The following is a 16289-nucleotide window of genomic DNA, read 5'->3' as shown; positions in this document are numbered from 1 at the left end:
TTGGCCTGTTTGTAACGGAGTCCTATAAAGCATTGGGCCTGTTTTGTAAGGGAGTCTATAAAACATTGGCTATTTGTAACGGGAGTCCTATAAAAACATTGGCCTGTTTGTAACGGAGTCCAATAATATTGGCCTGTTTGTCAAGAGTCCAATAACATTGGCCCCTGTTTGTAAGGAGTCGATAAACATTGGCCTGTTTGTACAAGGGTCCCTATAAACACTTGCCTGTGTTGTAAGGAGTCCTATAAACATTTGGCCTGTATTGTACGGAGTCCTATTAAACATGTTGCCTGTTTTGTAAAGGAGTCGCTATAAACATCTGGCTGTGTTGTAAAGGAGTCCTATAAACATTGGCCTGTTGTAACAGAGTGCCTATAAACATGTGGCCTGTTTGTAAAGGAGTCCCTATAAACATTGGCTGTTTGTAAAGGAGTCTCCTATAACATTTTGGCTTGTTGTAACGGAGATCTTATACATCATTGTGCCTGTTTGTAACGGCGTTCCTGATATGAACATTGGCGCTGTTTTAAAGGAGTCTATAAACAGTTGGCTGTTTGTAACGGACGTCTATAAACAATTGGCCTGTGTTGTACGGAGTCCTGGAAAACATTGCGCCTGTTTTGTAACGCGGAGTCCTATAAAACATTGCCAATACGACGTTTCCAGGCAAAAATACGTAGAATCCTGCCGTGAAACCAGTATATCACGTAAACGGAAAATTATCTCAATGTTTCACACTTTCATAGTATTGATTCCAACTTCAGTACGTCGTCGAAAACATATATACTGTATTGGAAACACAGAAATCACGTTTCTTGACTGCAGTGGGTTTTTAAGATTATTCCTCGCCGACTCGATGAAACCTATTAGGTCAAGCAGTCATCAAACAAGTCACGCATCATTAACCCTGAGACAAGACAGAAGCTAATCACGGAAGTGGTCAGTAACATTGTGAGATCAGAAAATGCCCTGCAAGCGTTTTGTCCTTCATTGTTATTCGTCTTTGTATCTTCCTTCCCTCTGCTCCCTAATCTCCCCTCTTTATCTCTCTGAACTATGAGCCCAGGGTCAAAACACAGACAAAACCAGTCTGAAAGCAATTTATCATGGGCAAGTGCTTACCCGTCTGCAAGCTCCATTTTTCTCCCACCTCTCTTCTCCTCACAATGCCATGTGTATTTTGGTGTATTTCGTTATTGTTTCCGATTATCATTGCAGTAATATGAGGCGCATTCTGATTATATGCTTACGGCTCAATTTCGACGTGTCATTTTTTCTCACTTGAAAGTATGAAATAAGGGCTCTGAAGGTGCGACAATTTGGTCCGGACATATGACAAACCAAGTATTTTGCTGTGTGACCTGTTTTTATTTTGGGAGCATCGCACAGACAGATTAAAATATACTTAAACAATTGCATAAATGAGTAATGAGTATTTTCCGCTCAACGCTTCTCAAGCCCTCACCAAAGAAACAGGCTGACACCTGCAGATGCTTGCCTCCAGTTCCTGTGCCACACACCAAACCCACCCCCCGGATCTCAAGGCAGGCAGCACACAGTTCCTCCATGGCTGTTTTTATTTCTCTCAGCATGCTGTTCAATTCATGGCACGCCACATATTATTGCAAGAACATCGAAGATGCGGCTTTCCACATGCTTATAAATATGAAGAGGAGCAAGTTTTCTCTTATTAATACTATTCGTTTGTGTACTTGCTCTCGTGAAAGCGCAAGTTAGTTTAAGGAGCTGGCGATGTGCCTAAAAGTATATGCTAATCACTAGATGCTAATTTCTTATTAGCTAGCTAATTCCATTTAGCTAAATGGCACTAGCTAGGCAAAAGCAAACGTTAGTGCTAACACTGGTTGCTACTACTGGTGGGTTTGATTTGATTTGAGTAGATCCGCATAAGGGAAACGCTCATTGTACTTATAGATATATTCCAGACGGGCGGCAAGTAGCCTGGAGGGTAGGAGCATCGGGCCAGAAATCGAAAGGTTGCTGGATCGAATCCCTGAGCTGACAAAGTTCAAATCTGTCGTTCTGCAAGGGGGCTGCCCCTGTCAAGTTGGCTGGATGTCTTTTGGGTGGTGGACAGTTTTTGATACACATAGGAAACTGTAGTGGTGCATGGGTAAAATCCCTGGGGAAGCCAGAAAAACAACAAGATTACAACATACTGTATGTGTTGTGATAACTGCGTTGTTTGCTCTATAACTTGTTACTTCATATGTGACTGTGGCCGAGACAATAAGAAGACACAGTGGCAGTATACATTCAACCATTCTCACAAAGCCACCGCGGTTGGAACCAAAAACCTCAAATTTGGACTCATCAGACCAAAGCACAGATTTCCACCGGTCTAATGTCCATTGCTCATGTTTCTTGGCATAAGCAGGTCTCTTCTTATTATTGGTGTCCTTTAGTAGTGGTTTCTTTGCAACAATTCGACCATGATGGCCTGATTCACGCAGTCTCCTCTGAACAGTTGGTGTTGAGATGTGTCTGTGACTTGAACTCTGTGAAGCATTTATTTGGGCTGCAATTTCTGAGGCTGGTAACTCTAATGAACTTATCCTCTGTGGCGGTCCTCATGAGAGCCAGTTTCATCATAGCGCTTGATGGTTTTTGCAATTGCACTTGAAGAAACTTTCAAAGTTCTTGAAATGTTCCGTATTGACTGACCTTCATGTCTTAAAGTAATGACGGAGTGTCATTTCTCTGAGCTTATTTGAGCTGTTCTTGCCATAATATGGACTTTACCAAATAGGGCTATTATCTGTATACCACACCGACCTTGTCACAACACAACTGATTGGCTCAAACGCATTACGAAGGAAAGAAATTCCACAAATGAACTTTTAACAAGGCACACCTGTTAATTTAAATGCATTCTAGGTGACTACCTCATGAAGCTGGTTGAGACAATGGCAAGAGTGTGCAAAGCTACCATCAAGGCAAAGGGTGGCTACTTTGAAGAATCTCAAATATACATTTTTTTTATTTGTTTAACACTTTTTTGGTTACTACATGATTCCATATGTGTTATTTCATGGTTTTGATGTCTATTATTATTCTATAATGTAGAAAATAGTACAAATAAAGAAATACCCTTGAATGAGTAGGTGTGTCCAAACTTTTGACTGGTATTGTATGTCAATATATTAGTCTTCGGTATGGGTCAGCATGGTATTTGTGTAACGGGATGTTCTGAATTAGATAGCCTGTTCTAAAATATTTGTCTAAATGCAACTCTATTCAAATGTAATTAGGTTCCCCTGGGAAACACTGACCAACACTTTGCTTCCTACCTTGTCATAACTCCTACCTGGCTTTTTCATTAATTGTCATGCCAAAGAACATCAAACATATATGTCACGTTCCTGACCTATTTCGGTTAGTTTGTTGTATGTGTTAGTTGGTCAGGACGTGAGTTTGGGTGGGCATTCTATGTTGTCTGTTTCTATGTTGGTTTAAGGGTTGCCTGGTATGGCTCTCAATTAGAGGCAGGTGTTTGGCGTTCCTCTAATTGAGAGTCATATTTAGGTAGGTTGTTTCACAGTGTTYGTTGTGGGTGGTTGTCTCCTGTGTCAGTGTTTGTCGCACCATACGGGACTGTTCGGTTTGTGTTGTACATCGTCATTTTTATGTGTAGGCTATTTTCCCTGTTCGTGCGTTCTCGTGTTTAATGTAAGTTCGTCGTTCAGGTCTGTCTACTCCGTTTGTTGTTTTGTTAGTTTATAGTGAAGTTCGTGTTTTCGTGTTTTCTGTAAATAAATATGTCTTCACAACCCGCTGCGCCTTGGTTCCCTCAATACTCCTCCTTTTCGGTTGAAGAGGAGGAGGACCACCGTTACAATATAATTAGAATAATCACTATATTTCTATGATTCCAACAGTTGACCCAAGTGTTTTAATCTACAATATATCGCAATAGTTGGTTGAAAAAATCTTTATGAGATTTTTTGCCATACTAACTACCTGGTAGCTTTACCAGTGTATGCAAACATTTGATGGCACAGCAATAAGTACGTAGGATTCATATAGGCCCAACGTAGGCTATATCTCAATAATACAAAATAAAAGACATGTTTCTGGTGCTTCTAAATGTTGTGTGGTNTAAATCATTCTCTCTACTATTATTCTGACATTTCACATTCTTAAAATAAAGTGGTGATCCTAACTGACCTAAGACAGGGAATTTCTACTAGGTTTAAATGTCAGGAATTGTGAAAACTGAGTTTAAATGTATTTGGCTAAGGTGTATGTAAACTTCCGACTTCAACTGTATTTAGAGAGTTACTTGGGAYATTGAGGTTTCTGCATTATGATGTATTTACACTACAAAATTATATGGCAGCCATGTTAGCACTCTCATTAACATTACACAGGGAATATTCAAACAATGCTATGTAACTGAATTTCTGGAATCAGAACAATTTTCAACATTTGAAAAGTTGGCCCAACTCTGTAAATATAGGTCTATGGCTTCAACTAACTAAATACCAGGTCTTCTGTGGCCCAAATTGCCTGGCTAGTCACTGTCATCATCATTATCATCATCATCATCATGATCATTATATTATCATCCACCCAACAAGACCATTGTCACTGCCGTGAACTCAGTATAGAATAGAACATTATCATCATTATGGTCATCATCATTACAACAATCCTCATAATATTATCACCCACACAACAAGAACTTCATAACAGCTCTCAACTCATCCTACAGTAGTCGTCATCATTAGGTTATCATTGATTATTGAACATTTGTGTATGTTAGATGATTCAACTCACAATTCTATGGCCTTGTTCCACATGATGACGTATCCAGACAGAACGAAGGATTCGATGTTGACGATGTGTGTGTTGCCACGCTCTGTGCCCACGTACAGCCATTTACTCTGGAAGGGGAGGTGGCAAAAAGTGATCCTGAGGAGGAAAAATAAACAACATCGTTAAAATACGATAACATTTGATATAATGTTTTGGATTTGGTAGGGATTATGTTGTGTTTTCAGTTAAAATTGTAAAAAAAMAGAAAAGAAAAATTGCTTCTTAGCAAAGAGCATTTTCTCAAGCAAAAATGTTGCTAGGACTGTCTGGGATTGGTCTGAGTGGGGTGGTGAAAACTGAAAACCAGCTGTTATTGGCAAAGAGGTTTGGAACTCTCTTTCTTATTGGCCTATTAACTAATTGATGTCACCAGGCAGCCCAAAACTCCATCCCACCTAAACAGGCTCAAATTTCCGGCTCTTATATCCCTTTCATACTAAGATGTTTTTTCACCAACTTTACCATATCATCAAACTTTTTTAGCYTTTTCTTCATATCTGAAAGGTATTGCCAGTATGAAAGCATAAACGTTTATTTCCTCCAAACAACCTACCACACGGTAAGCGGTACTGGAGCGCCAAGTCTAGGTCCAAGAGGCTTCTAAATAGCTTTTACCCCCAAGCCATAAGACTCCTGAACATTTAATCAAATGACTACCCAGACTATTTGCATTGCCCCCTCTTTTACACCTCTGCTACTCTCTGTTGTTATCATCTATGCATAGTCACTTTAATAACTCTACCTACATGTACATGTTACATCAACTAACCGGTGCCTCCACACATTGACTCTGCACCGGTATCCCCCAGTATATAGTCTCGCTATTGTTATTTTACTGCTGCTCTTTAATTACTTGTTACTTTTATTTCTTAATCTTATCTGTATTTTTTWAAACTGCGTTGTTGGTTAGGGGCTCGTAAGTAAGCATTTCACTGTAAGGTTGTATTCAGAGCATGTGACTAATAACATTTTATTTTATTTGATCATTTCGGTAAAGTTCTGCCTACGGCTTAGTATGAAACTTGCTATGTCGGCATTGGCACATACTATGCTGTTAAACTCTTGATGGTTGCTACGTAGCGCAAGTTTTACTATCCTTCTGGCAGTTTTAAACTTGGCATAGCCCACCACTAAGCATACACTGTTTCCTTAACCAATAATGGATGGATCCATAAATAATTACTGAGGGAATAAATAGCACAGAATGACGAAGATATTGGAATAAAGTAGGCTAATGCAATTGAAGGCATGTATCAAATCGTTACTTAGTAAAACTCCCAAAGTCATTCAATCCATGCATAGTGTTGTCAACTACYTGATCATTTCAGCACAGTTTTGATTRGGACAGCGCCACCGTGCTGCTTTGAAACAAGCGTGCGGACTAGTCTTGATAAATCATTCAATGTCTGATTTCTGTTTTCACTGAATCTCCATTTGGATATTAGTTAGACTACAATTAGGCTGGGGAAATGAATGTTAGCTAAGTTAAGGTGAGTGCTGCTCATGATCATCTTSACTAGTTGATCTTGACTAGTTGAACATCTTGACTAGTTTATTATAACATTTTGCCATGTTAGGTAGTAGCCTAGGCCTACTCCCGACCAAAAGGCTGACTTGTTTGATAATCAATCAATGTGATTGTGTTTCACTGAATCTCTGTCTGTATAGGCGATTTGGTTAAATGGCTTCTGGCTGGGCAAATAAGTGGAAGTGGTATGGCTCATCGATTAGTTGGGTCATATATCACTGATCAGAAACATTTAGTATGCAATAATGTAGCCTAAATCAAGAGTTGGCCTCTTGTTTTGCTCGATCGTGTATGGCCTATGCAACTCCAAAAGCCTGCAGAGGTTGTGAAATATGAACAGGAGACTCACATGCTTTTGAAAATAGGATTGCGATTATGATGAAGATAGGTCTCTATGCCTGCTCCCAAACAAAGTGTACACAAAGTGTACATAGGACAGAGATGAACCATGGATCCCAAAAGGATGGCCTTTTTATATGGCAGTGGTTTCACGTACTTCCCCGTGTTGCTGTGTGGGAAAAATATTATTTTATTCTGTTATATTCCATTATATACTTACTATAAAATATATGTGTGTTGACTGTGATCGGGTAGGTGTGTCTTGTCTGTTTAATTAACAAAATAACTAACTATTGCTTTCAATTGGATGGCGCAGCCATGGCTGCACAGAACCGTAACATTGGTCTAATTAAACATTGGCCTGTTTGTAACGGAGTCCTATAAACATTGGCCTGTTTGTAAAGGAGTCCTATAAACATTGGCCTGTTTGTAAAGGAGTCCTATACTAAACCTCAAACCATTCAGCAGCTAATGTCTAACCACATAATACTCCATTCAGAGAGTTAATGCCATAGACAATAAGCCATTTATCAAGACTGATCCATGTCTATAGCCTTCAACCACGCTATCAGCATGTTGAAATGGTCCGTTTATACCTTTTCACACTCACTACAAGTTATAATGAGGAACACCTCAAACCAATTTCGGGTTTCATGTGCATGACACCTCTACAACATATTCGAGATGAATGTCTAACACCTTAACTATTCAGAAGTTTAATCGTCTAGACCTTAACCATTCAGGAGTTATGCCGTAACCTTACCAATTCAGAGTTAATGCCTAACCCTATAGACACTATCCACTAGGTCCATTAAATGAGCCTATATCCTGTTAAGGAAAAAACCAGTCTTCAGAGTTAAATGTCAATAAGGCATCTAACAACCAATCATAGAGGTTCTAAATGATCAAGCGCTTTAACCATGTGGGAGTGGTCAGCATGATCTCCAAAGGTCTTCACACCCAGTAAACTATCAGTGAGTGAAATGATCTATACCCTTTAACCTAGTATCAGACAGTTATATTTGTCTGCTAAGACACTTAAAACAACTATAAACAGAAAAGGTGAACGTATCTAACCTAAATTAAAAACCATTATCACGAAGTTAAATGTCTAACCAACTTCAATCTGCAACTTCTAGTTACTCAGAGGTGTAATTGCTACGTTTACATGCGCGCGTGTACACCATATCAAGGTGTTAATCTGATCTGGACCTTAAGCCTCAGTTTTTCAGAGTTTCAACTATTGTCGCTCTAACTTTAAGAGCCATTGTTGTGTCTACAGGAAGTTAAAAATGTCTAACCTTAGCCACTGTGAGCAGAGTTAATGTCCTAATATCCGGGTGATACGCATCATTCAGTACACGTTTTAAAAGATGTTGTCGCTAACCTTATACCGATGTATAGCCCTAAGAGTTTTGTAATTGCCCTAATGCTCTTAAACTCTACTTATTGGTTTCTAGCAGCTTTATAATGCATAACTTAAGTCATTCAGTCACTTAAATGTCTAACTTAACCATTCAGAGTGAAATGTAATAAACTCTTCAGAACCATTCAAGAGTTAATTGGTCTAACCTTTAACCATTGTGGCAGTGAGTCTTAAATGCCTCTAACTCGAATACCATGTGCAGAAGAATTGTGCTAATCCATTTAACCATTAGGTGGCTTCAGATGTTGTTATATGTCTCTAACCGTTAATCATTGTTTCATGAAAGTTAGAAGTGTCTGAGAGCCCTTTATTAAGCCATGGGAGTTCAGGGTTAGTTATAACATGTCTAACCCTTGAAGAATTTCGTGTATGAGAATAGTGTCACAAATGCACACCTATAGAGACAGTAAAATTATTTTACATTATTGGAAACAAGCTATCTACATTTGGCTTTTGAAGAAGGATCCACAGCGAGAGATCAATTCACAATGACCAATTTATTGCGAAACATTCTTCTGTCATGTGTACTGAAGACCTTTATACGTATTTTTGCTCTGTTTTACAGCTGAAAGGGAAACGCGGTTTTGTATATCAATAGGGTAAATACTCAGGATTTATCTGGGATCATTTTTTTTTAATAAAACATGTGACAAGTCATGTTTTGGAAACATTACTTATGTCAGCTCGTGAAAGTGTCGATTGTTTGAGTGCCTCCATTGGCCTATCTTATTCAGTTAACGCCTCACACTGAGATAGACATACAGGAGTAAAAGTGACATATCCCAAGAACACATGTTGTCTAGACAAATTTGCGGCAAGCACAATTAGGTGTAGGACCGAAAAGTCAACACTGCAAAAACTTGATTTGACAATGCGAAAATGATCAGCTTTCATTAAGCTAAGGTACAACAACTATTTTATTTCGTTTTTAGTATATCAGGACTGCAGCGAATAAAGCAAATGCTAATGCGTAAAAAAAAATTGAGCGACATATCTTGAAGCAAAGCCAGACCATGTTAAGTCCAGGAATCCTGCCATCTAGCTCTCTTATGTTAAAGTAACTTCCCTGGCACATAATCAGCCAAAATACACTCCACAGTATTCACTAGGGAACATTGCAGGCAAAGTAGAGGAAGGTCATATGAGGTGATGGGGTCCACACAGCGAGGACAACATGTGGGGACAAATTCTTATTTCGACTTGAGTTATTTTGTAATGATAGCCAAGTAAGTATTCTCACGCCGCCTTCGACTGAGAGCTGGAGGCACATAAAGCCGAGGACAGGTGGTATGAGGAGCAGCACGGAAGCGTGGCCGCTGCAAAAGCCCGAGAAGAAAACCCCCAAAAAATCGTCTTTGGGGGGGGGAGTGGGCCATAGAAAGTTCATAGATGGTCGGGATAAAGAGTCATGGTTTACAGTATATTAGAGGGGGGAAAATATACGCATGTATTTGCTGCGACACTGCGACTAATCTATTATAACTCTGGTGCTTTGTAACAGTCGTGTTTCAAGAAAGAGTAGAGCGCGTCAATAGTACGGGCAGAGCACGCAAGGTGATAAATTATTAAATGGTGGCGTGCAAAAATGAGCGTACAACCAGCCGGGTTGTTCACCTGTACGATCGAGTGTGAGTACCGGCCCGGTGCCGCTGAATACACACCTTTCCAGCACCAGGCCCCCCTACCACGTAAGTAACTGCCGGTTGCTATTTGATTTAGTTCCGAGACATTGTGCGCGAGCAAGCCAGCAAATCGAGTTGATTTCAATGACAAGACAAAGGCTCTAAACTGGCGGCGCTATGGCTAGGGTGCTTGCACAAGGCAGACTGTCTCCTTTGAGTCTCGGTATATTCATGATAAAGCTGTAGAACCCACACTATCTTACCTAGAGAGTTTTTCATCTGTAATTTTTCAATACCATGCGCGTTTAACACCACCAGCCATCCGAAGCAAGTCCAGAGGTCTGGCGATCTTCCCTAAGACGGCAATTGAATGGTTGATCGCAATTCCCGCCATAGCACAGCCCAGTGCGGGTTTATTTCTAACCTCCCCACAAACTGGTCAGGCTAAACGGGACGAACACGAATTACATAATGCTCACGCCAGAGCGCGGCTCCTAGTAAGGCCGTGCCAACGTTAATGCAGTAACATAATAGTATGGGCAGCTTCGCGAAGGGTGCTTTTCATCACCAGGGAGCCATCATCCATTTCTATCAGCCTATGTTCACGGAGTCCTGCTCCGCAAGCCGTATAACAAGAGGATCACAAGTGCCAACTCTAAGAAAGCCACCTTTTACCTTCCACCACCACAGATCTATGTCCGCTCACACCACGCAGTTGCTCACCACCCTCACACAATCCATCACTTGGCTCAGAAGACTCTGCCCACTGATACGCTACTCATCTAAATAACCTCCTCCTGCTTGTCTATTCCTCCTCGCATCTACAAGCGACCATACACTACTCCTAAAAAGGCTAGTGATGAGACTAACCAAGTGGACCCCCGCTGATCGGTTCAATTGGTCTACTCAATGCAACTTTCATCAGATGACCATGTCACACAAGCAGGGAAGACACATAACACAGGCTATACAGGACACTGTCCAGCTCTGCGTTCAAAGGACTGGAGGAATGATGAGCCTAGCTGTATTCCACACACAAACTTTTTTTGCTGTCCGAGTAGAAGCTTGCTAAGACGAAGTGAGCATACATTCCGAATGTCTCTATCGACTTTTGTATCATCCAATATATTGAGACAACACATCGAGTAAAAGTGGAAACAATTGTCTCACACTCAAATACTAATTGAGTGTAATGTGAACCCTCTTGAAAACCCAACCAGTGGGAACTAGTTGAGAACGTGAACAGAATTGAGACCAACCACATGAATCAAAGAATCATGCCCTCGTATCTTACACATGCGACAACTATTCCAGCATATACTCTGGAGGACTTTATCACAGAGCTACCAATTCTTATGCTAGAAACGGTTTATTCAAAAGAGAAGTGGTGGCGATCGCAACTGACCTAAGAGCAAGGCACATTCAACCAGTGTAATATATTATTACACACTGGTCATGAGGAATTGAGTGAAAACACTGAGTTTTTCAAAATGACGTAACACTTAATCAATGAACCATAGAGGGCCACAAAAGTGTAGATACTCTCACGAATACAGGACTAAAATAATCATACGACGTTATCATTAGAGAGTTAACTTTGGGACATGAGGTTTTCTATCTAGAGCATTAATGAAATGTTATTACACTACGAGACAATTATCACCGAGCCAGCCACATTGATGCAGAACTCTCATTAAACTCGAAATAGCAAATGGCTAGGGTAAGATTGGTCACACACCAAAGCCTCCTAGACGCTAAAAACATGAAATTTCTGGAAATCCAGATACAAATTTTCAAACATTTGAAAAGTTGGGCCCAACTCTGAAATATAAGGCATGGCTTCAACTACAAATACCAGGTCTTCGTGTGGCCCCAACATTTCACTTTGCGAGGGTGCGCCAGTCCTCTTGCGATCATCAATATTGCCATCTAAATCTTATACAATTTACCAAAATCCTATTATTTCATTTCTATTCTCATCCTACTTGCCCCAACAACAGAACCATTGCGAGATCATGCTTGCGCAAATTTATTGTCAATGTGGAACTCAGTATGAGTGTGTGAACTAGAATCCATCTTATACATACAGATGTGATGGCCAATGCTTCATCTATTACATTTTGTGATTTACAGCTCAGTAAGCAGTAAAATATGAGTACACCTTAAGAGTTTACACTATGAGTTGACGTAACAGTATAACTACATACGAGTCTTCCAATCTCATCCTTACCATGTATGATCGTTCTAATCAATTATGGTATTGAGTCGATATAGATTTGAACATTATTGCTTGTAAGTAGTTAGCATCATTCCTAAGCTACTACAATTCATAAAGTTGCCTTTGTTTACAACTAATGATTGACGTATCCTCATGACTATGCAAAATGAACGGACCCCGATGTTTGGCTACGATGTTATCGCGACAGGCTCTGTGAGCCCTACGTACATCATCGAGTGATATATCTCGTTGGGTACCAGGGTGGAGGTAAGCAAAAATGTGATCCTGCATGGGGAGTGTATATAAATGAATAACATATCAGGTGCAATATTCGAAGCGTCACACTAAAACAAAAGATGAATGAGGGAGGTGGGGGGGACGAGACTATCACATTTAATAACTTCAATAACTACACTGTGTTTACCTGGCATCTTTGGTAGGGATTGTTGAGTTGTATGTGTGCTTTGTGTTTTGTTTGTGGTTGGGGCTGCATTTTGAATGATATTGGTAGAGTAGAGTAAACGAGAAAAGTATAGTATGAAGTGCTTGTGTTTCTTTAGGCAAAAGAGAGCGCTACGTTTCAGCTCAGATGCAAAAAATATGTTTGGCTCTACATATAGCGTACTCTCTATGGATGGTTGCAGTTGTGGCGTGCCGTTGGTGAATAAACAATTGATAAAACACAACAATGGTGGGAAGTAAGTATTTATATCAGAGGTAAAGACGTTAAGGTAGTAAGCTTCATCTCTTCTGCGGTTAATCTGGCCTAATTAGAGGACTCTATCGATGAGGATAGCTCTAAACCCCCTTAGAAGGGCAGAGAGACAGTCGGAGGAGAAACCTCCATCCCACCATAAACAGGCTCAAATTTCGCGGACGACTACTTGAGTTATCCTGACTACTCACATAATCTCCAGCACACTTACTACACTTACAATCTATCCAACACAGCAACCACACAACTTTATACAAGTCATCAAACTTGTTTTAGCTTTTTCTTCAATGATCTGAAAGGTAATTCCACCAATCGGGTGTTTAGTCCTCCAACCCACCAGCAGAGACACACACGGTCAACAGACAACACACCTCACGGAGCGCAAGTCCGAGGATCCCAACCGCACGCGCTTCTCAAAAACTACACGTAATCTAACACACCCCACGCCATACACAGACTTCACTGCAAACATTTATATCTTTTCAAGATGACTGAGACCTGCGTCTGTTAGTGTTATTTGCCATTGCTAAAGATTGGTAGCTCATCCAAGCTACGTCTTATAGCACCAATTTCTTTTACACCTCCTGCTACCTCTGTTGTATTCATATAATAACTCCTACCTACATGTTACATGTACAAACTAACCGGTCCTCCAACATTGATCTGCACCGGTATCCGTAGTGTATTGTTTAACTGAGCTGCTCTTTAATTACTTGTTACTATTATATTAATCTTATTGTATTTTATTTAAAGCTTCGTTGTTGGTTAGGGGCTCGTAAGTAAGCATTTCGTGGTTAGTTCAGAGCATGTGACTTAATTTTATTTTATTTTCATTCGGTTAAAGTTTCTGCCTACGGCTTAAGTATGGAACTGCTATGTCGCTGGCACTGGCTATGCTTGTTAAATCTTGATGGTTGCACGGAGGATTAGTTTTCATCCTTCTGGCAGTTTTACTTGTAGCCCACCACTATAGGCATACACTGTTTCCTTACCAATATATGGATGGATCCATAAATAATTACTGAGGGATAAATAGCACAGAATGACGAAGATATTGGAATAAAGTAGGCTAATGAATTTGAGGCTTATAAGTCGTACGTTAAAACTCCCAAAGCTCTCAATCCATGCATTTTAGTTGTTGTCAACTACTTTGATCCATTTCAAGCACAGTTTTGATTTGGACAGCGCCACCGTGCTGCTTTGAAACAAGCTGGGACTAGTTCTGATAATCAATCAATGTCGATTTCGTCGTGTTACTGAATCTCCATTTGGGTAGTAGACTACAATTAGCGGGAATGAATGTTACATAACGTTAAGGTGAGTGCTGCTCATAGATCATCTTGGCACTAGTTACTTGACTAGATGAACATCTTACATCGTTTATTATAACATTGTTGCATGTTAGTGTGTAGCCTACTCCGACAAAAGGCTCGACTTGTTTGATAATCAATTCCAATTGTGATTGTGTTCACGTGAATCTCTGTCGTATAGTGCGATGGTTAATGGCTCTGGCTGGAATAGTGAAGTGGTATGTACATCGATTAGTTGGGTCATATATCAACTGGTCAGAAACATTTAGTATGCCAATAATGTAGCCTAAATCAAAGAAGTTGGCCTCTTGTTTTGCTCGATCGTTAATGGCTACTGGCAACTCCAAAAGCCTGCACAGAGGTGTGAATATCAGGAGACTCATCATGTTTTGAAAAATAGGATGGTTACTGATAGGTCTCTACTGCCTGCTCCAAACCAAAGTGTACACAGTGTCTAGACAGAGATGAACCATGGTCCCAAAGATGGCCTTTTTATAGGCCAGTGGTTTCCAACGTACTTCCCGTTGCTGTGTGTGGAAATATTATTTTATTTCTGTTATATTTCCATTTAACTTACTATAAAATTATGTGTGTTGACTGTCGAGCGGGTAGGTGGTGTCTTGTCTGTTTAATTAACAAAATAACTAAACTATTGCTTTCAATTGGATGGCGCCCAGCCATGGCTGCACAGAACCTAATGTAATTACTTCTTTGTAGGTCTTACATGCCGTAAGACATAAACTTGGCCTGTTTGTGTCCTAAACATGGCGTTAGGAGTCCATAATTGCTTTTGGAAGAGTCAAAACATTGGCCTTTGAACGAGTCTTAAATGCCTGTTTTTAAAGGAGTCTAAATTGTGAGTCCTTAACATGCTGTTGTAGGGTCTATACATCCTGTTTTAGATTATGAAACTGGTGTTGTACGTCATAACTTTCTGTTGATAGGTCAACTTGCTGTGAAAGGAGTCCTATAAACATTGCCTGAAGTCCTTAGCTGTTTGGTAAACGAGTCCTATAACCATTGCCTGTTTGTAACCAGAGTCCGAATAAACATTGGCCCTTTTTGTAAAGGAGTCCCTATAAACATGGCCGTGTAAGGAGTTCCTAATAAACATTGGCTTGTTTGTAAGTAGCTATAAACATTGGCCTGTTTGTCGGGTCCTAACAAATTGGCCTGTTTAAGGGACTATATTAGAGTCTTTTGAGTCCAAACATTGGACCTGTTTGTATGGAGTCCTATAAAACATTGGCCTGTTTGTAAACGGAGTCCTATATAACATTGGCCTGTTTGTAAAGGCAGTCCTATAAACATTGGCCTGTTTGTAATAGGAGTCTCATAAACATTGGCCTGTGTTGTAACGGAAGTCTATAAACATTGGCGCTGTTTGATAAAGGAGTCCTACTAAACATTGTGCCCTGTTTGTAACGGAGTCCATACAAACAGGCCATGTTTATAGGACTCGCCTTTACAAACAGGCCAATGTTATAGTTTACAACAGACCATCTTAGGACATCCTGTTACAAACAGGCCAATGTTTATAGGACTCCTTTACAAACAGGCCAATGTTTATAGGACTCCCTTTAACAAACGGCCAATGTTTATAGGACTCCGTTACAAAACAGGCAATGTTTATTAGGACTCCTTTACAAACAGGCCAATGTTTATAGGACTCCGTTACAAAACAGGCCAATTGTTATCGGACTCCTTTACAAACAGGCCAATGTTTATTGGACTCCGTTTACAAACAGGCCAATGTTATAGACTCCGTTAACAAAAACAGGCCAATGTTTAATAGGACTCCGTTACAAAAGGCCAATGATTTATAGGGAACTCCTTTACAAACAGGCCAATGTTATAGGACTCCTGTTACAAACAGGCCAATGTTTATAGGACTCCTTTACAAACAGGCCAAATGTTTATAGGACTCCTTACAAACAGGCCAATGTTATAGGACTCCCTTTTACAAACAGGCCAATGTTTATAGGACTCCTTTACACAAACAGGCAATGTTTTATAGGACTCCGTTACAAACAGGCCAAATGTTTATAGGACTCCTTTAACAACAGGCAATGTTTATAGGACTCCTTTACAAACAGGCCAATGTTTATAGGACTCCGTTAACAAACAGGCCAATGTTTATAGGACTCCTTACAAACAGGCCAATGTTTAAAGGACTCCGTTACAAACAGGCCAATGTTTATAGGACTCCTTTACAAACAGGCCAATGTTTATAGGACTCCCTTTACAAACAGGCCAATGTTTATAGGACTCCGTTACAAACAGGCCAATGTT

At 40.1% G+C, this 16289-nt stretch overlaps 1 protein-coding gene across 1 annotated transcript in view; it reads right to left on the bottom strand.

The window, feature by feature from the left end:
- stxbp5l (syntaxin binding protein 5L) overlaps nucleotides 1–16289 on the bottom strand; it is a 310130-nt gene that overhangs the window by 94702 nt on the left and 199139 nt on the right. Inside the window, 1 exon segment of the mRNA XM_023981480.1 lies at nucleotides 4801–4935. Coding sequence (XP_023837248.1) covers nucleotides 4801–4935 — 135 coding nt within the window.

Source organism: Salvelinus sp. IW2-2015, linkage group LG36 (genome assembly GCF_002910315.2).
Source record: "Salvelinus sp. IW2-2015 linkage group LG36, ASM291031v2, whole genome shotgun sequence".
NCBI classification, from domain to species: Eukaryota; Metazoa; Chordata; class Actinopteri; order Salmoniformes; family Salmonidae; genus Salvelinus; species Salvelinus sp. IW2-2015.
The sequence above is the reverse complement of the archived record's forward strand: the minus strand, read 5'-3'. Positions and strand labels throughout refer to the sequence as shown.